The sequence below is a fragment of the Alligator mississippiensis genome, chromosome 12 (genome assembly GCF_030867095.1).
Source record: "Alligator mississippiensis isolate rAllMis1 chromosome 12, rAllMis1, whole genome shotgun sequence".
NCBI lineage: Eukaryota > Metazoa > Chordata > Crocodylia > Alligatoridae > Alligator > Alligator mississippiensis.
Window position 1 is genome coordinate 26,060,674 of NC_081835.1, and position 20,483 is coordinate 26,081,156.

Genomic DNA, 20,483 nt, shown 5'->3' on the forward strand with positions numbered 1-20,483 from the left:
GCACCACATGATCTGGGGCAGTTCTTGCAGCATGGTGGGGTTGGGCTTTGGGGTCTGCATGGGCTGTCCTTCTGATGTCATGGACCATGTGGTGTTGGTGTCATGCACCACGTGACTGGGGGTGGGGGTGGAGTTGCTGATGTCACGCACCACGTGACTGGGGTCAGGGGGCGGGGCTGGTGATGTCACGTACCATGTGACTGGGGTCAGGGGGTGGGACTGGTGATGCCACACACCATACAAGGGGAAAGGGGCAGAGCTAAAGGGGCGGGGCTCCCGGTCCCGTCCACCTGTCACATTTGCATTGAAGGGCAGTGAGCCTATATACGACTATTGAACTTTTCCACTGTTGGTTGGAAATGGAGTGTTCTTGCTCTTCAGCCCTGAAGAGTCATTGGGACTAGTCAGTTGGTCTAGCCATTAGTCTTCTCAGAGCGTTTCCTTTTGGGTAATACTGGGAAGTCTACCACAGGTAGAATCCTTGGGATGAGTGAGTATTCTTGAACTTTGAGGGATCGAGAGATGCCATTATTTGACTGAATTACTTGAAGCTGGGTATAGTATTGCCCCACCTTTTTAACAGTCTTGGATATTCCAGAGTTGACATCTCCAAGCACAAGTAATAATCCATCTTTCATGGTGGAAAGATCTATACTACCATAGAAAACCAGACTCTGGACATAATACATTCCTTCTGCGGAGTTCAATACACTTGGCAAATCCCAATCACAGCCTCCAAAAAGCCTTCTAAAGTCTTCCTGATATTCCAAGGAAGAAACTGACTCACAAAGTCTTGGGGACAGATTTTTTAAAAGCACATGAGGACTGTAACAAGACCTCTAATGGGATTGCTCAAAAATATGAAAGTCTTAGCGTGGGAACTAGATTTCCAGTGCAAATTTCTGAAAGCATCTGAGGGGTCTAAAAGGTAGATGCCACAAAGCTCATTACTACTGGGGAATGACATCAAAATTGCCACTCTTCAACATCTGAAGACTAATACTGTGATGCTATGGCAATCGATGCTTCTGAAGCAGATCTGGGGGTCACCAGGAATCCACTCTGGTACGTAAGTCTGTTAGTGCTGTGAACAGAACAATACCAGTATGAATCATTTCCAAGGATCCTTTTAAATGGTAAAGGTGGCACATAATTTACCATCAGGGCTGTTCCTAGGGGGGGCGAATCGGGGCGACTGCCCCAGGCCCTGCACTTCGGGGGACCCCGCAGAGTGGACTGGAGTAGTGGCTTCACATCCAGCCACTTGCTACCCCACCCCCACCTCCCCTAGCTTCTTCAGGGCCGGGGCCCGTGGAACCAGAGTGGGGATGGGGCCCTGCATAGGCTGATTTGCCCTGGGCCCAGCACCCTGCTTGGGTCAGCTTTGTTTGCCAGACATTTTATTCTAGGAATGCTCCCAGCTTAGGCTGTGTAACAAACAGCTTGAAGGAGGCCACTGATGATAGTGCTATATTTTCCAGTTCAGTTTCGTAGGAGATAATGCCTTTGCTAGCTAATAAGCAAGTGCCAGACTTGCACCAGTCCCAGGTTACAGCTTTGGCCAGCAATATGATACACTACCATAAACTATAGAACTTACAGATGTTGTGGCTCTCTTGTATCTGTACACTAAAATGGTGTAGTCACAAAGGAGAGCATCAGGGCAGACTCTGGCTCTGTGTGGAGACTCAGTGGAGTGTAGGCAACTCTCAAAATTAGTGTGTCAACAGGCAGAATTTGTCCATTTGATATATTACACTGCATTCTTGGGTACCCAGTGATGCATGAAGTTACAGTGGCAGCAAGAAGATCAGATAATGGATGGATGGCTGAAAGTCCCAATACATTTAATCCTGGCTGCGAACACTGTTAATCCAGAGACCAGGTTGTGGACAATTTATTTTGTGTGGGGAAACATTCATAAACATATTTACACCCAGGGATATTTGGCTGGAGTTTGACAGCATTCTAGTGCTGATTTGTATGTTTCAATGCTCCAAACACTCGATACGTTTCTGACATCATAACAATGCAAAACTTTGCAGATGGAAAGCAGGGAGGAGGCTGGGAGGGTTGCTTAAGTCTCTTTTTTTAAAAGGGAGAAAAAACAAATGGAAAAAGAGTAGCTGATGTACATTTCAAAAAAGGTAATCTAAGCTGAAGTGTTTCTATTAACAAATTATCACTTTCCAGCAATTCATGAGTCTGTCTAGTCTGTCAGTAGTTATTTCCTTTTCTGACCCAAGGGAAATGTGGTGTCTTGGATATCCGCCTGTGGCATTGACTCATGGATGTTGGTTTAATGGTGGTAACTGTCTTTGGTCCTAAGATGAAACATTCAAATAGAGCTCTTTTATGATCAGCTCGACGTGACCATTGCACTGCAAACACTGTAGCAAAGCCACACTAGCATGTTCAGAATCTGCGATGCAGCTTTGTTTGGTTTTAATTCTCCCTGATGGGGAAAAATAAGGAGTTAATGGGAATGGTTATGTAGAAATTTTATCGTTGCTTTGAATGTGCCCGTGTCTTCCTGGTAGTCTTGGATGAGCTGCCAAGGACTGAATGTGTGTTGGAAGGCTGCATTACACTCATGGCCTTGCTTTACATTCCTGCAGGTCAAGGTTGAGTAAGACTGATGGGACAGTATAGAGAATATTGCCAATGACCATGACATTGTGAAATATTGGTGTGGATGAATGGAGCACTTGAGAGCTTTGGAAAAGTGTATTGTAATTTAACAGGAATTAAATATAGGTCTAGAGAAACTATTCTCTAAAGTTATAAAAAAGTATCTTTTACTAAACTATAGAATTAACCTTTTAACTAGCTAACTTTAACATTATAGAGAAGATGCAGATTACAATCTGTAGGTCTTTTCTGTGAGGAGAATGATCAGAAGAGTTAATTTTGAAAGCTTTGTCTCCAGTCAGGGGGCAGCAGCTGGGAGGAGGAGGACATAAGCTTAGCTATAGAGCAGGGTACACAACAAAGGCATCTAATGCCACAGCGTGCAGCATTCCTTCATTATGTCCCCCATTTCCTACACTTTTGACGGGGCATTGACAGCATCTCAGCCCCAGGAAGCAAGACATTAGGACTGTAGAAGGAACCCACTTCCTTTGCATGGCAACGTGACACAATCATTAGGGCAGGCAGATCTCCTTCTCTAATACCTTTCTCAGTTTATCCTATTCCTACCCTACATCTCATTTGGTCTCCCCTGGGCTTTTTTGATGCCCAAAAGGTAAAAGACTGAGGTAAAATTTTTGTAACATGAGTTTGGCCAGGATAGGCACTCTTCAGTTTTCCTTTTCCTCTTTCTCTACTCTGTTTTCATGTCCATCTTGTATTAAAAAAATACTCCAGTCTGAGATGCATGCCTCAGGAGTGCATTTCGTATGTGTGCTGTGGTCCACTCTCTTAAATGAATAAACAATAAAGGAAAACTTCCTGTCTTCTCCCTGTGTGGTCAACAGGAAGCTGTCTCCCTGCCTGCAATGCGTAAGATAAATACAAGTAAATCCAAGAACAAAATTAGCATTCAAGAACATCCCATAAAGAGCAGCAGGATCACAAAACAATGAGTGGCTTCTTTATCATATATAATATTTTTGTCAGTGTTGGATATAGTAAGTAATCCTGAGTTCTAGTAGTTTTGTTCTATTGGTGCTTGGTTGAATTGTATGGTAGCAGAATTACTAGTGGTATGCCTTCTACTTTACTTGGTACAGTATGTAGTATTACTGGACTAGACATAATTCATAGTTGTTGCAGTCATTGAAGAGCTGCAAAATGAGGCCAAAACTTTTGCATGGTTCTTTGGTATCATGAGCCGGCAAAAGGTTTGGAACCTACAATTTCATCTGATGATTGTTTCCCAAACATTTGGGATGATCATTGAGATCCTTATTATGGTAATTCTTGTTATAAGCTGTGAAAGATGGCTTTAAAAAATTCACAGCCATAACAATGAAAAACCAACCAAGAAAAAGATTTATTGAGAGGCCTATTTTTCCCAATGCTTTGTTCGCAGTGACTGTACAGAAACAAAGCTGCATCCAGACTTAACCAACACCCAGCAATAGAAATATGGCATATGATACATTGTGCAGCCCTAGTGGCAAAGTTAAAGATTTGTGTGGGTTTGTTTGCATGTTTGCTGGTTTAATTTAGTTTATCTGAGCAAAGGTGGGATTTTTAACCAGAAACAGAGAAGTCAGGTCAGATTATTTGATAACACCATTCTGCTTGAGAACAACTTTTAGGAAATTACAGATTTTAGATAATATATCCTAAACATTTTTGTCCCATAAATACTGTCATTATCATCTGCCTAATCAAATAAAACTGGATTGAGAAGTCCAAGAAAAAATAGACCTCGATTCAGGAGGTACATTACTCATGCAAATAGCCAAAGTAGCATGTGAGACTTATTTTGCCCCTGTTTCACTAAACACAGAGTGAGGGGATGAACTAGTATGAACTGCAGTCCCAAGATGGCCTATAAAAGCTCATGGTACTTCATTATTGATGATCTGCTTTTAAGTGAAAATTTTGCTTGGAGCCAAGCAGTGTTGGACTCTGAAGATACACCAGGAAAAGCATCTTGGACCTAGGAATGGCAGAAAATGATGCATTTATCTGCTGTAGCTAGAAAAGATTCATCTAGGATTTTAAATACGAACTGGATAAGGTTCTTTTTTAAATGTGCCTAAATAATTAAAGTAACTTTGAGAAGCTTTTGCCTGATTAAAAAAAATCATGATCTTTTAAGGCCTCAGTGACTTAAACATGGATTGCATGTCTGAAGGCATTTTTCAATTATCAGTTAATTGCAGTGAAAACACTGCAGTGAAAGCTTGCCCTTTTTATTTGGCAAAACAGTAAAATATAAGTGTAATGCCCTTGGTGTTTGGTACCTTTAAAAAATCAGATTGTTTAGTTAAGATCACATGAAACATGTTTCAGAAGGTCACTGAAGCCATTGAGAATAATGATCCAGAAATGAGTAGAGGGAAACTGAAAAGGAATGAATTGGCAAGGAACTGGAAAGAAATACAAATGTACTGAACAGGAGGACAAGCAAAACAAATCTGGAAATCTAAAAACTATTTGGAGTAAACCAAGGGCAGAAAAACTGAGTTGGTTAAGCCATGTAGCAGACATGCCTTTTACTGCAGAGAGGAGTGTTCTGAATGACTGAGTGAAAAATCTGGGTGCCAAAAAGGTGAAGTCTGATCTTGTGAGGAGCAGGTAGAAAGAGATCCATGAGGAGATCATCTGATATGGGCTTATCCCCCTTCAATTCCTACTACAGGTATAGGGAGGAGGGGCTCAGCTCTTTGTTGGGGCTGCTGGGGGTTGGAAGATGCTATGAGAGAGCATGCTATGGAAGATGCTATGAGGATTTCTTCAGGCTGTATTCAACTTGGTGTCAGCTGGCACCTTTCTGGCAGTGGCTAGGGGATCAAGGACCTACAGTGACCATAGAGATCATTACTAAAATCAGCTGAAAGATCTGGGTGAGGCATCGGGTGGAGTTGGGATACATGGGCTTGAGCCTCCCACTGCAGGATAGAGAAGAGGCTGCTTCCTACTTCGTCACCTGCTGTCTTGACTCCTGTGGGGCACACCAAGGCAGCTGAGCCTAGGCCCAAAGTGAGGTGCTCAGACTCCCACTTTGGTAGACTACTTCCCCATTAGCAAAAGATGGTGTGAGGTCGCATTCCTCCCTTTCAAAATCCTACCCTGCCCATGGGAGTAGCAGGATGTGTCCCTGTATTTCTCCATCACAATCTCACTAGCCAGTTTTAACTGAGACAAATTCTGACCAATCTTCCCATGTTTGTCAGTGTGAGCAGTGGAGATATTGGAGGAGGAATTCTAAGCAGCCTAGGCTAAGTCACAACGTGGTGCAAGTGGAAGAAACTCCAGCATAGTCAGTGGAGTTAGAATTGTAGAAAATTAGGGCTGGAAGGGAGCTCAGGAGACCATCTAATCCAACCCCCTGCTCAAAGCAGAACCATCCCCAACAAGATCATCGCAGCTAAGGCTTTGTCTAGCTAGGTCTAAAAAACCTCCAAGGATGCAGATTCCACAGCCTCTCTGGGTAGCCTCTTCCAGTGCTTTACTACCCTCCTAGTGAAAGTTTTTCCTAGTATCTAACCTTCAACTTGAAAACATTGCTCCTTGTTCTATCATTTGCCACTACTGAGAACAGTCTTGCTCCATCCTCTTTGTAACCAGCCTTCAGGTAGTTGAAGGCTGCTATTAAATCTTCCCTTAGTCTTCTTTTCTGAAGACTAAATAAACCCAATTCCCTCAGCCTCTCCTCAGAATCATGTGCTCCAGTCCCCTAACCATTGTTGATGCCCTTTGCTGGGCTCTCTCCAATTTGTTCACATCCTTTCTGTAGTAGGGGGCCCAAAACTGGACATAGTACTCCAGATGTGGCCTCACCAATGCAGAATAGAGCAGAAGAGTCATTTCCCTCAATCTGCAGGTGGCGTTCCTGCTAATGTAGCTCAGTATGCTGTTAGCCTTCTTGGCAACAAGGACACTGTTGGCTCATATTCAGCTTGTAGTCCACTGTACCCCCCAGATCCTTTTCTGCAGAGCTGCTGCTTAGCCAGTCAGTTCCCAGCCTGTACCTGTGCATGGGGTTGTTCCATCCTAAGTACAGGCCTTTGCACTTATCCCTACCGAAGCTCATGAGGTTCCTTTTGGTCCAATCTTCCAATTCATTGAGGTCTTTCTGAATCCTAGCCCTGACCTCCAGCATATCTACTACCCCCCACTCAGCTTGGTATCATCTGCAAACTTGCTGAGGATGCGCTCCATCCCATCTTCCAGGTCACTGAGCTGTATCAGTTTACATTATGTCTCCAATTGGTGCAGGAAGAACAATTGGGAGGCAGGGAGCTGAATGAGACTCCAAAACAGCAATATGAAAAAACCTTGTATTTAATGAACAAAAAGGAGAATGTTGCACTTGACCATGACATGGAGAATTTTAATAAGAAACAATTAGGATCCCAACCCCAGTTAAAGGGTAACAACCAATTTAGAACCTGCAATGGAGTTTTGTTAAGGGTGTCTTTGAGTGCTACATTGTCTAATGCCATATTTTGCTACCTTTCACGTGTGTGGCAAGTTCAAGAAGTATATATCCAGGCCGCTGTCTGACATTTGATTACAAAGAAAGTCATGTTCTGAAGGGTTCCATTTGTAAATGTACTGGCTCTGACAGTGGAAGAATCAAAAGCCATGCTATTTTAGCACTTGTTTCACTGTAATACAATATTAGAATATTATATAACATGGGTGCATAGTAGCGGTGTGCGAAACAGGCTGTATTCAATTTGGATTTGGCCCGAATCAAGGACAGTGATTCGATTCGTTGATTCAGATCACTGTCCCCGATTTGATTCAACCAAATCCAAATCTGGAGATTCGATGCTGATTCGGAGAATCAGCAATTCAGCCATAGATGCAGCTTTAAATGTTTTTTCTACATACCTCGAGGTACCAGACACAGCTTGTGAACACTGTGATGGTGGGGCAGATGAAGCATCCCACAGAAGCACCGGGGGCGGGGGCCGAAGGGCCAGCGTGCTTGGCGGCAAACCTGGAAGTGGACCAGATGTACTTCCGGTACACTTTCGGGTCCACTGCCGAGCTCATGTGGGGGCCCCCTGTGCCCTGTCCCCTGGCTTGGCAATCAGCTGTGGGGGGCCACTTGCCAAGCCAGGGTGGGACAGGGGGGTGCCAGGGCCAGGCGCGCTCCCCAGCAGACCCAGAAGTGGACCAGAAATACTTCTGGTCCGCTCCCAGGCCTGCTGCCAAGAGCACTGGGGAGCCCTCTGCACTCCTGTGGGACATTGCATCTGCTCCAGCATCTCAGCATTCACAAGCCACCTGGTACTTTGAGGTATGTAGAAAAAAACATTTAAAATTGTGTCTATGTCCGAATCGTCGAATCTCTCCGAATCGATTTGGAGGGTTCCAATTCAATTTGGAGAGATTAAAGGGTCTCCTGATTCGATTCGGATTTGGAGATTCGGCCACTGAATTGGGCCGAATCTTCGCCAAATCGCATTGGGGAACGAAGCTTCGCACAGCCCTAGTGCATAGTGATATTCCTTCATCTGTTTTATTTACTATTATTTTGACTTAACTTCTTTTGAGAGATGACATATTAAATGTTGGGGAAATCTGTGGTAAGCATCTGCTTGTAGCTACTCTAAGCTACAGTAAAATCTCTTTGCTCTGTGTTGTACAGACCTTATTTACCAGAGACTTTCAAGAAAAGAGTCTTAACAGGAAACAAAGCAACAAAAACTTTTTGATGCTTTGTTTTCTGCTGGAAGATAATACTTACGTAACCTACAGAAAACAAGAGAAGTCTCAAAGCTCATTTCTTCATAAAGGCTTCTTTGAGAACTCGATGTACTTTCAGTTCTCTTAATAATTTTATGTATAGTGCTACAAGAAGAGAGATTTTAAAACATAAAGTGATGACAAAGGAGATATATTAATACACATTTATATCTACAAGGAAGTTAACACAAGAAAACTAAACTTCTACTCGCAGGTACTATAAATTAGAAATAAAAGGATTAAAATGCTTTTGTTAGTGGTAGTATCTACAATACACATCACTGCCAGCAGCAGTGTGTACTCAGGAAAAATTACTTCCCGTGCCAGCAGGTTACATGAGCCATAAAGATCTCCCCCCTGTTTTAAATTTATTTTTGACTCAAATTAGTCACATACTCACAAAAGCAAGAGCATGCAGAAAAAGCTGTCAAGCAAAATTCAGTTAACGCACACTGTTTTTCAGGGTTAATAGCATAGGTGCCCTGAAAAATCCCTCTGTGCATGGATGAATTTCACCTTCTATTCTTAAGTTACTCAGCTGGGCCTAGATATAGTAACATGTTAACAGACTTTTCATAATAGGCTAGAATGGTACATAATATATTTTACAGGCTAGAGTACAATGTGGGTGAGAAACTAGGCAAAGGGGCTGTTTCTGTGGTTGCATGACAGGGAAGGAGATTCACTCAGATTGTCAAGTACTGACTGTGATCTAGAGACAGAAGTTGGGCAAATGACTGCTTGTGAGGGAAACTGGACAACTGAATGTTCCAGTTGACCTTTTGTTCCTAATAGTCTTCCTTTTAACTTAGAGGAAGCAGAGTTTCCAATTAGCTGACAGAGGGGCAATAAAATGTGGCCTCTTGATTCAGCATAAAGATAACTGCACTGTGAATTACAAATATCTAGATCCCAGTGAAGTGAGGTATAGGCAGTGTGATCATGCCAAACTGAAACCCTTATTTTCGATAGTTTAGTTATTCCCTTGAGGCCACAGCAAGTGGTTCAAGAATTATACCCTCTCCCTGCTTTTTCACTTAAAACCTTAATGACATGGGTATATGGTAGTCCACAAAATATTCTGAGGGCTGAAAGCAGTCCACTGGTCCAGAAAGTTTGGAAACCATTGCCAGAGTAGACAACAATGAACAATTATGTTGGGCAGCTTCTTGCCCACCAGGAAAACAGAAGGCATAGAAAGTGAAGAGTCCTGAGATGTCTCTGAAGTGGATGCCATCACTTCATTCCCTGCAATATGTTATGCTGCATATTTCTTTGAAGAACTACCAGTTACTGCAGAAACAGAGCTGCCTTAATCTTGGAATGCATCAATGTGCTAAGATTTGTAATATCTGATGCTTTCAACAAAAACTAAACACCTTAAACATTTAAAAGATAAAAATTTCAGGCACAGAAAAACATCAGATGAAGAAAACTAATAAAGAGGCTAGCTTGAATAATTTCACTTCTTCAGATTATTCTCTTTGGGTCCAAGATAAAATGCAAAAGGTATCTGCTAGGAGGTCTGTGGTTCAGATTTCTGAAATAAAAAGCAGAAAAAAAAGTCAACAAATTAATTGCATGGATTCACAAGTTCCTTTTACAATGGAAGTGAAATTTCTTCCCGAATCGTGTGCACAGTAAAAGGAAGCCACATTGGCCACACTCCCAGCATATACTCTTCATCTGGCCACCAGGGATTGTATTTTTGCTGAAAGCCTAGTTGGAGGGGAAGAGACATTTACTATTTAAGTGAGCTATTAAGGCTAATGCAAATGGACAGAGATTTCTAGGAAAGGCAATAAGTGCAAATGGTCAAATCAGATGCATAAATATCCAAAGAACTATCTCCAGCATCCAGAAGTATCTAACAAGACAGGGGTAGAAAACCAAAAGTCTAGGCACAATGGTGATGGATGCATGCTTATGTATGAACACGTGCAGGTGGGAGCACACTGCTAGAGCCTTGTGCAGAAGTGGACTTGTATGTCTCAGCCTCCCTCTCTCTTTGTTTCTTCCTCTACTTGAGAGTCCTTAAATTGTTCTGCCTCCATTGCAGAAAATGAACTGAAACATACATTAACATTTCATTGACAGTTTATGCAATAGATCTAAATCCAGGGTGTTTTACAACTGTGACTTTTTTTTTCCTTTTTGCTCTCAGCATTTGAGGTTTCCATTTGATCTCAGATGGTTAAAAGTTGCAGCTGACCACAGAAAATTTAGGCTCAGACTCTCACTTCCATCAAGAGGATAGCCATTTTTTTTAAATTACCTCATTTGGGCCAGAAGTTCTGGATTGTGTGTTTGTTGAAGGAACTGATGAAAAGAAGCTATTGCATAAGTGTCACGTGGAAGTCTGTCAGCAGAGTCAACTTGAGTTACACAAAACCAGGCACTAAAAAAATTGTCTGTGTAAAAGCAATGTAGCTTTCTCTCATTTGAGTGGGGAAGGGGTGAGAGGGAGAAGGCTGGCTGGGGGTAGAGGTAGGGGAGGAATTTCCTCTTACAGGTTTAAGGGTATAATGCACACACAATAGCTGATGCAGAAACTAGCTTGGCACATTAATGCTGTCTGAAGCAGAATGGGCATATGATGCAATGAAACAGATGTCCCTTAAACTCTAACAGCTGCAAGACTCCATAAACTGTTTTTTTGTTGAGCTTTGCAGCTGTGGCAGAGTACAGCAACCATGTTCAAGGCTGTGAAACCAGTATGTCCCAAGAACCAGTGTTGAGTCAAACTGAATCAGAAGCTGGAAAATGTAGGAGATATCAATCAGCAAGTAGTTGGATGGAACAAGCACTTAACACCTATGTTTTATGATATGCACTAGTCATTATCATATTTATGAACAGTTTTAAGGTGCTGGTTATAATCTATAAAAGCCCTAAATAGCCTGGAATCAGTCTATGCACAAGATTGTCCAGTGCTATCAGGAGAAACATTTATGATGGCCTTTGCTTCTGATTACAAGAAAATGCTGCTGACTGAGCTCTGGATTCTGGATACCAATCTACTAGTTCAAAGTAGTCTGGAAGTAATGTCCTTTAAGGTATGCTTCATGGCTAGGGTGACTATATGTCCCAGATTGGCTGGGACAGTCCCAGATTTTTAAAGCATTGGAGAAAATTGAAGCAAAAGTCCTGGATTGGTGTGAACCTGGCTCACGTGCCCAGCTCCTGACTCAGGACCTGGGCATGTGCTGGCGGGTTCCTGCCAATCCAGGGCCATTGCTTCAATTTTCTCCAGGGAGCCCTGTCAATGGGCTGTTGCCTGGTACAGACTCTGCTGGGCTGCAAGTGGAGCTGCTTACACAGTACAGTGGGAGTGGGGGAGGGAAGGGTTGGGGTGGGGGTGTATGTAGGCTGCACTGTCCTGGCCAGCCCTATTCCTGGGATGTGTGTGTGTGTGTGTGTGCGCGCGCGCTGTCCTGCCTGGCCTCAGTCCTGAACTGCTGCTCCTAGGAGCTGTGGGGTCAGGGGCTGGGGTGTGGTGTGTGTGTACTGTCCTGCCTGACTTCCTCCTGGGACCTGCAGGGGGCGGGGGGCGGTGCATGCATGCTGGCACATGCCGAAGATTTCCCTGAAATTTGTTATGGGTACCCTATTCATGGCCAAGTTTTCACCAGTTGATTGAGCAGAACCATAGAGAATGAGAGAAAAATAGCCATTGATATAGGTTGGCTAGTTCCTGCTACCATATGCCTGGCCCTTATTGTTTATAATTCAGTCAAAATACATTCACTTAAGCTAAAAAATGTTATACCTGATTTTCTTTTGACTGTGGGGGATGTGTTGGAGGGCAGGGAGAAAGGGGGCAATGGTTTTCTCCTGTTTCTTTTTTAACTCTGTAAAATCAGCTGGAGTCACTTCTAAGAACAGAGCTAAGGAAAAGTAGGTAGTCTTATATTAAGTTTCCAGCTGTCCATTTGAAGAGCTCTAGTGCCTACAACCTAAACTAGGGATTTCTGTGTTTTATAGGGAAGTAATCCGGTGGCAGGATGTGCCCTGTGCTATCCCTATGAAAGTTCACCTAGCTTTGATGAAGTTCTAAAGATATCCATGATCTCCAGCAGCAGGTGTTTACCAAGTTATCCAGTCCCTGAACATTTAACCTGCTCTGAGCATGCTTCAAGCTCTTATTCAGCTTTTAAGATACAGTAGGACAAGACTAAAGAAGCTATAAAGTTCCCTCTAGAGCACAAGGTGTGCTGAGCTGGGTTACAGATGGCAACCATTATTTCTAATGACATTTTTAGCTCTTTGCCTAACTGGTGTTAATTTTATGCAGTTCATGGCTCCAACATCAGAACAAGCCTCATGACCTTACCCTAAGAAACTAATAACTACCATTTTCCCCACCCTTCATTCCTTCCGTTTTTCAGATGTTGTAGCTAAAAGCATGGAGAAGATGATTTCTGGCAGAGCTGGGACAACTGTAGTATGACAGATCAATCTAATTGGCAACACTGCATTTCAAAATGAATCACAAATATAGTAGCAGAAAGGTGGTCCTTTCCTCTACCCGGCTGCACTGAGAGACAGGATGAAGTATGCCTAGTTCACCTCTGGCAGATGTTTGACTCCAGAACTTTCCCCAGGAAATGTGTTTCAGCTTCTAATATTTAGTTTTTCCCCAGTATCCATTATCATCCTAATATAGTCTTTGCAGCAAATTAAAGTGACTTTTTGCTTCCCCCCCCACCACTACATTTTCCATGAAGGACCTTGATCACTGTCTACTTTATAACAAGCTTAATATATACAATATATTTGAAGACTGCTGAATGACCCTCCACTCAGTCTCTCCTTTTTCTAGAGCAGCACTGTCCAACTGGGCTGCATCTAGTCTACAAAGGATTAAAGCAGGGCCCACAAAATCCTGCCAGTCACTACTCCCATCATTGCTTCTGTTTCTGCTTCTGTGGTGGTGGCTGGGATCTTCAGGGCAGGGCAGGGCAGGGCACCAGGGCTGGAGGTGGCCTGGTAAACTAGCAGGTCAGGCCAGAGGGGGCTTGTGCAGCCCACACAGTAGCAGGAAGGCTCTTGAGAGCCCGTGTACTATATGGCCACTGTCATGTGAGGCCCCCAGCTGCTTTGAAATTGGACAGCGCTAGTGCAGAAAAAATTAGCCCAATTACTTTAGTCTTTCCTCATCATTGTGATTTCTAAGTTTGTTATCATTATTATTACTCTCCTGTCTGTATCTTAAAGTCTGCTGCCTGAACCAGGCATGCTTTACCAGCTTAGTCCTTCCCAGCGCCAGCAGATAGGAATGAGTGCCTGCTCTGTCTTGCATACAACATTCCTATTCATTTGTAATTCCAGAAGGAGACATAATGAGCATATTCTTCAAATGACTGTGCCCCTGGTAATTACTACAGCTCTATCCCTTTCAGTCAGGAATAAAACTTTACATTTCTGATTCCAACATTCTTTGCTATCTAGCAAAAAGCTGTTTAAACCAGTGACAATGTGTTACATCTGCTTCCAGCGGGAAGTCCAAAAAGAGGACAGAAACCTACTGCTGCTACTCCTTCAGCTAAAGTGACAGAGAACTTTGCTGTAGTTCTAAAAGTCAGTGGACTTTTATACACGTGCTGTGGGAGATGTGTGGCTGGGGGAGCCGGGGGGGGGGGAGCTTTTAATGAAAGTGCCCCCCAGAGTGTAAAAGCTGAGCTAATTAAAAGCTCCCGGAGTGTCACGTGCTTCAGCATCCTTGCACTGAAAAATAGTAGCAGGGCAGTTTGAACTAAAGCTCATCAAACAAGCTTTAGTTTAAAGCATCCTGCAGCCATTTTTCAGCACGGGGATGCTGATGCAAATGATGCTGAAGGCTGCTGGAGTGTGTAAATTTTCACATGCTGGCAGACACGATTTAATTGAGTCTGCTCTGACATGCTGGAATTACAGTGCATCAGAGCAGGCTCCCTGCATGTGTATAAGAGCCCTTTGATTCTAACTCAGCTGGTGACCACAGCAGACATTCAAGAAGATTTTAAAGCATGAAGTTCAGGTGTGGTCCTTTTGAACGCATGGCTTATGGTACAGTATTTAAATTACGCAGTCATGTGCTGTTTGTCCCTGCCTATAAAGCAGACTAAATGAGGGAGAGAGTTCTGAAATAGAAGGATATTTGTAGTGTCTTAGACCCAGGAGACTTCTCTTGGCTTCTGTTTCTGGCTGTTGCAGAATAGAAATCTCAACTATCCAGGCAGAGTATGCAAGCACAGAAGGCCTGAATTTAGATTGGACTGTCTTAACAACCCAAGTGTACTTTCAGTACAGCTTCTACATGTAATGTTTTGAACCCCTATTTTGTAAAAGGGATGACACTAAAATGGATGCACTGACTACAACTTTTATAGCTGGTAAGGCTATATATGAGTGTTCTCTATTGCTAAAAATGAAATACATTAGTACATTCTTAGAGATTCTGACAAGAATGGATCATTGGATCCCTGATATCCTGTTTATAAAACAGATCCTTGCATTCCACAGTTGCCCCTTTTGTAAACTTAATAACTTATTTAGCTAAGCAGATATTCAAATGCCTTCCTTGGTCTTAACATAAAGCTACAGAGAGGGAGAATCCACAATTTCCTTTGATAGTGTGTTCCAGTGTTACTTGCCTTCTTTGTTAGAAATTTGCATCCTGTTCCCAAGTTTGGCTTCATCTTTAGCCTTTGGTTCTTGCCACATTCTTTTTTGCTAGATTACAAGTTCTTTAGTGCCTGGCATTCTCCCCCCTGGCCCTGTGTTACTTATCAAGTGACCTCTCACTCCCTATTTTTGCTAAACAAAACAGATTGTCCTCTTTAAGGTTCTTATTTTAAGGAATTTTCTCTAGAACTTGAATTACTCTGTGACTTTATTTTTTATAATACATAAGGTTTTTTTAAAAAAAATACACACACATTGTTATTGAGAGTTGTTCTAGAGTTCACTCAATTGATAGAAGGAAGCACATGAGATTATCTGGAGTACTATTAGTACAGTTTACCTAGGAAAAACATCTGAGTTGCACAATGGAAGCCTCCATGATCAGAGGTGATTTTGTAAAGGACAGGTGCCAAGGCCAGGGATTAAAGAAACCCACCAATGTAAAACTGACTTGGAAAGTGGGAGACAGATACAGCACAGAACCCAAAGGGACACAGATCTTCATGTCTGACTCTCTTGATGACATGGACTCTGGTTTGGTTTGGTTTGGTTTGGTTTGGTTTGGTTTGGTTTGGCCATTCTGATGCAAGGTCTCCACCTGTTGTACTGCACCTGACTGATAAATCATAGCTTTTCTAAGACAAGATGCCTTCACTTCTATTTGCACTCCTTGCCTTTCAAGTCTCCATCAGGAGCTGAGCATATTGGAGATGGTGAGGGCTATGGTGATCTGAAGGTCTGATCTCAGTCCAAAGAGCCTTTCTTAAATTGCAAGGGGTATCTTGCAAGACTGCAGAAGGCTTAGGAGTCCCAAACAAGAATATCTGTGGTATGGGGGTTGGGCTGTCTATAACTGAAAAGAAGTGTATTCGGCAGGGGAGGGGGAATTCATGACACTCATGAAAGCCAGAGGACACCTTAGAGGAACCTAGGGTGTGATCATGCTAGTGATTTGGATGAACCTTGAGTCTTTTTGTGTTAACTGAATAGGATAAGAGAAAAATCCATTTGCATTAGATTGCTGACCTGCCTAATAAAAAGGCTTTTGAGAAAGGGCAGGGAAGCACAACTTTACTGCCTCTCTTGGCACTACTGGCACTAAACATAGAGAGTGTCTCTTCCTGAGAAATCATCTTTACATTTTCTACAGAGGGGATATAGAAGAGGCCTCTGTAGTAGGCTAAGTCTCTGCTTGCACTTCAAATTATAAATGTTAATACACCATAAATTATAATCCCTCAAATCAACTGTTTTCAAATTAGCATGAAGCATGTGCTTGGTTTTTATAAAGATTATATGCATAAGGTTCAAACTCTGAAAATTGATTATTTTTAAAAAAGCCCTGGTGAGGAGTGGGTGGCCTGTTACACATATGGAAAGGGCAACTGGCCTGCAGTAGGAAAGAATTTGAAAGGGCCATAACTCACCTTTCTGTCACCTACTGTTTTGAGGATGTCTCAGGTGCAGGCTTCTGTACTCCAAATGCAGTGATAAAAACATTCACAACTACTATAATGAACACCAGTCCAGTTGCAACGTTATTGAGAGCATCCAGCTTGTTGTGTTTTGCAGGGTTGTTAAGGTCATATTTTACTTTAAAGAAAAACAACAAAAATATTCTTACACTGAAACCATGCTTACAGACAGAGTGAAAAGCTTCTTTACTATTCTGATATAAATATAAGTGTTTCTCTTTTACCACCATGCTAAGTGTCACTCACATTAATTTTGCAAAAAGAGAATTTAGCACTGCAACCAATATTGCAGAGCCTAAGAAGCCTAGGAGCCTGTCTTCACTCACTAGAAGCATGTAATATCCACTAACTCCAAGAGCCAAATTTGGCAGCCAGTAGCGAGCGGCAACAGTGCGGACAGTGTTGGTGGCACCCTTTTGCAGGAGGTGCACCAACACATGTACGGGGTGCACGTACACGCACGTGCACCCCCTATATGTCACCCCTGCTTCTTCCAAAGAGAAATTCTATTTTGTAAATTTAAAGCGAACTTCAAAATACACTTTATTTACACTTTTAAAAACTTGTTTATCAGAAGCATACCAATAAGAGATAATTTCTCATGGCCAATAAGGCTGCATATCTTCAACAAAAAAACCTCACCTCACTTTTAGATTTGTGTATGTAAGCCTTTTATCCCCTGGTTTAACCACCCATTGCTTCTCATTTTTTGTAAACAAACAAGAGCCTTATACAGCACCAACAGTATAAAAATTTCTTTCCTTTGTTTGCTTGCAGCTTTTTCTTAGTTGTACTATTGATAGGAGGGATATATATACGAACATGGGAGGTAACACAGGCTTGTTGTAAGCTTCATTTTCCCCAAACTGTGAAAATGTAAAGTGAATGATATTAAGTACCTGAGTGTTTGTATAGGACTGCAGGAAAGTTGGAGGGATGACTCAGCATGACTGGAAAGGTAGATTTCCTCTGACTGTGTCTACCATAAAGGAAGAGCATTGTAATTTACAGCCTAATGCAATCTCATGGCAAGTGGTAAAAATACTGTCACTTATTTCAGTGAGTTTTGGATTAGACTCTCAACAAGGAGATTACTGGAGATATCTTCCAATTTTTATTCTTACAAGGTTATGTAAGTTATAAGCATCGGATTTGGTGAGCAAGATCTTATATCTAACAAGCTCTGGTAGTATCCTAAAGGCTGGAGGTGTCCACAGATGTGCTCATGGATGTGTGCTCTGGTGCACTAATCGGATGGTTATTTTACTAAGCATAATGACCAACACTAAACCAACGCTATTTGTGATTGCTACTGGTGCATCCATATTCACCAAACTGAATTAATAATTAACTTTGTATGTAACACCAGGTGCAGTTTAACCTTTGTGCATACTGGCATAGTCCTGGCCACCTCAGTTTCAAGGCCTTCTAGGCACCTATTCCACATTTTGCAGCTTTGCTCACAGAAGCAGTGCATTGTGAGAGACCTCATAAGCCAGCCAAAGCACTTGAGCAGCTATGAAAGGACTCTTTGAAACACACTAGTTGCTCTGCATTCCACACTGGCTCTAAGTCTAAACAGTTTGGATTAAAGCCATATTCAGGCCTGAAAATTCATTTTGGATACCATGCCTGCACTCTGGAGTGCTTTTGCACATGTATGTTTGCCATCTAACATTTCCAGGATATGGTTGGGGTACATGGTACCTCCAGAAAAGTGAAGCAGAATTCCCATTCTTGTAGTACATAAGAAAAAGTCCCCCAAATTGGCTGCTGGGGGAAATGAGTTAGCAGTGCCTGTGCATTACAAAGACACCAGGTTGTACAGAGCTGTTATTTTAAAGATTCATCAAAATTGGGGACTGGAAAACGGGAAAATACAGCTCTGCCTATTAAGGCAGGGTTCAGAGTTTCCAAACAGAATTACAGTAATCTTGTTTTGTTATTATAGTACTAAACATGAAATTAACCTAGAAACCGTTCTTAAGTACAGTGAATCTTATGTGTTTTATTATAGTGGGAGTGGATTACTATCATTTCATGTAGCCCAAACTATTTCAAAATGCCCCCCGCCCTCCCCCCATGCACACACTTTCTAAGAAGGGCTCATGGTTACTATACCACCTTGAAGGATTAGCATTGAAAACAAATGTTTTCAAAGGAGAAGCGATGTGTAATTTTCCACACATTTTAGTATGGAAATACTAAAATCCACCCAGTCTAAATTTTGTGCCTTAGACAGGAAGTATGGGCCTTGAAAGTAGGCTAAAGGCTCAAAATAGGGTTGCCAACCCTCCAGGATTGCCCTGGCGTCTCCAAGAATAAGATATAAATCCCCAGGAAACTGCTCCCAGGAGATAAATGATAGAGCTTTCATTGAAATAAATATTAAATGTTGAATCCGATTTATACAGTAGTCCAGTGGGTTTTTAAAATGTAATAGTTATGTGCATTTGCCTTCCTAACATTAAGTCAATGCACTATAATCCGTAACTGATATATACAAGCATGTGTTCATGTTTGCACCGTGTGTCACGTGTTGGCCTTCCAGAAACTTCCTGGAATAGATACAAACAGATTTGGCAACTATAACTCAGAATGACCCAGGCCAGAACTAGGGAATTTTGGGAGTCATTCTCAGTTCTAAAAGATTTAAAAGGCCGTTCCAACAAAACATTAAAGGAAGGGATGTCAAGTGACTCCTTTATTTTAGAGTTCAGTAAAATAGCTCTGGGCCTCTCTGTTAAGGGTCTGAAATAAGCCTGAACAATTGGAGAAGACAATTATGGGAGCAATGAGAGGGAAAGGAGGAAGCCATGAAGCAAAAGATGCTGGGAAAGGCAGTCTGCGTACTCAGAACACTTAGGCTAGGGACAGACATTCAAAAAGCCTGAGCCTGAATTGATTCAATCTTTGCAGATTAGTTTAACCTTCAAAGCTTGAACCGATTTGGAGGTGGATAGACATTCCCTTTTCATTCCAAAAATGCAGGCACATGCCTTCAGTGGCTCAGGCTAGGAGCTGGGGGCCACTAGAGCAGCCCTGCCTTCCCTTCCACAGTGCTGAGCTGAGTGGAGTGTGGACAGGCCCCAGCAGGGTGTTCTAATTAGGGAGGGGTTCCCCCCCGCCCCCTGACCAGCAAGGGAGCCAGCAGGGAGTTGATAACAGAGCATTGAGTTACACAGGGGAATGTTGCAGGGGTTTAGGTTGTAGCCGTGTTGGTCTAAGGACATAGGCAGACAAGGTTCCTTGGGTGAATTTGATATCTTTTTTTAGACCAACATGGAAATGTTAGCATTTATCATCCCATCAAACAGAAAAAAACCTCTCTTATTAGTTCCAGCTCTTCTTAAACGACTTTTTTCCAAGGAAGAGACATTACCAGCTGCCTGTTGATTAGCTCCAAAAAGCCCTAACCCAACACTGTTTTGTTTGCCTTTGTCCCGTCTCCCACAGCACGGACTATAGCCAGCATGTGGTTTGTTAGCTAATGCTGAGAGGTGTTTGTGTCAGGCAGAGGGGAGAGGGAAATCCCTGCCTCAGCAGGGAGTGGTGAGGGGAAGGGAGGGAGCAGGAGGAAGCCAAGCAGACCCTGCTATATGTGCAGTCTCTGCCAGAGCTGCAGCCAGGGAGCAGAGGGGAGGGGCCAGCCCTGCTGTGGAGAAGAGAACCCGCCTAGCTCAGAAAGCATGCTGGGACACTGGGGGACTCTGATTTAATTTAAACCAGGAAGGGGTCTGGGACAGACATTGCATAAAACAGTTTGACCCAAATCAGTTAAGTCTGATGCTACATTCAATCAGGTTTATCTCAAACCAGTTTCAGCCATTTTCAGACTGGTTTATGTGCACTGAACATCTCTTCTGTTACAGGTTTAAACCAGTTTCTGATCACTTAAACTGGTTTATGTGTAATGTCTGTTCCAAGCCTTAGTGTTGCGCTCAAGGGTGGAGCTCCTGG

General features: G+C 42.6%; 1 protein-coding gene across 2 annotated transcripts in view; it reads right to left on the reverse strand.

Moving 5' to 3' along the window:
- Window positions 1-6,950: 6,950 nt before the first annotated feature.
- NINJ1 (ninjurin 1) overlaps window positions 6,951-20,483 on the reverse strand; it is a 40,550-nt gene continuing 27,017 nt past the window's right edge. For both annotated transcript variants that reach the window (XM_059715406.1, XM_014596580.3), the window contains exons 3-4: window positions 16,476-16,641; window positions 6,951-9,922 (exon numbers count right to left, since the gene is read on the reverse strand). In XM_059715406.1, coding sequence (XP_059571389.1) covers window positions 16,487-16,641 — 155 coding nt within the window. In that variant the 3' untranslated portion in view covers window positions 6,951-9,922; window positions 16,476-16,486. The remainder of the gene's footprint in view (window positions 9,923-16,475; window positions 16,642-20,483) is intronic.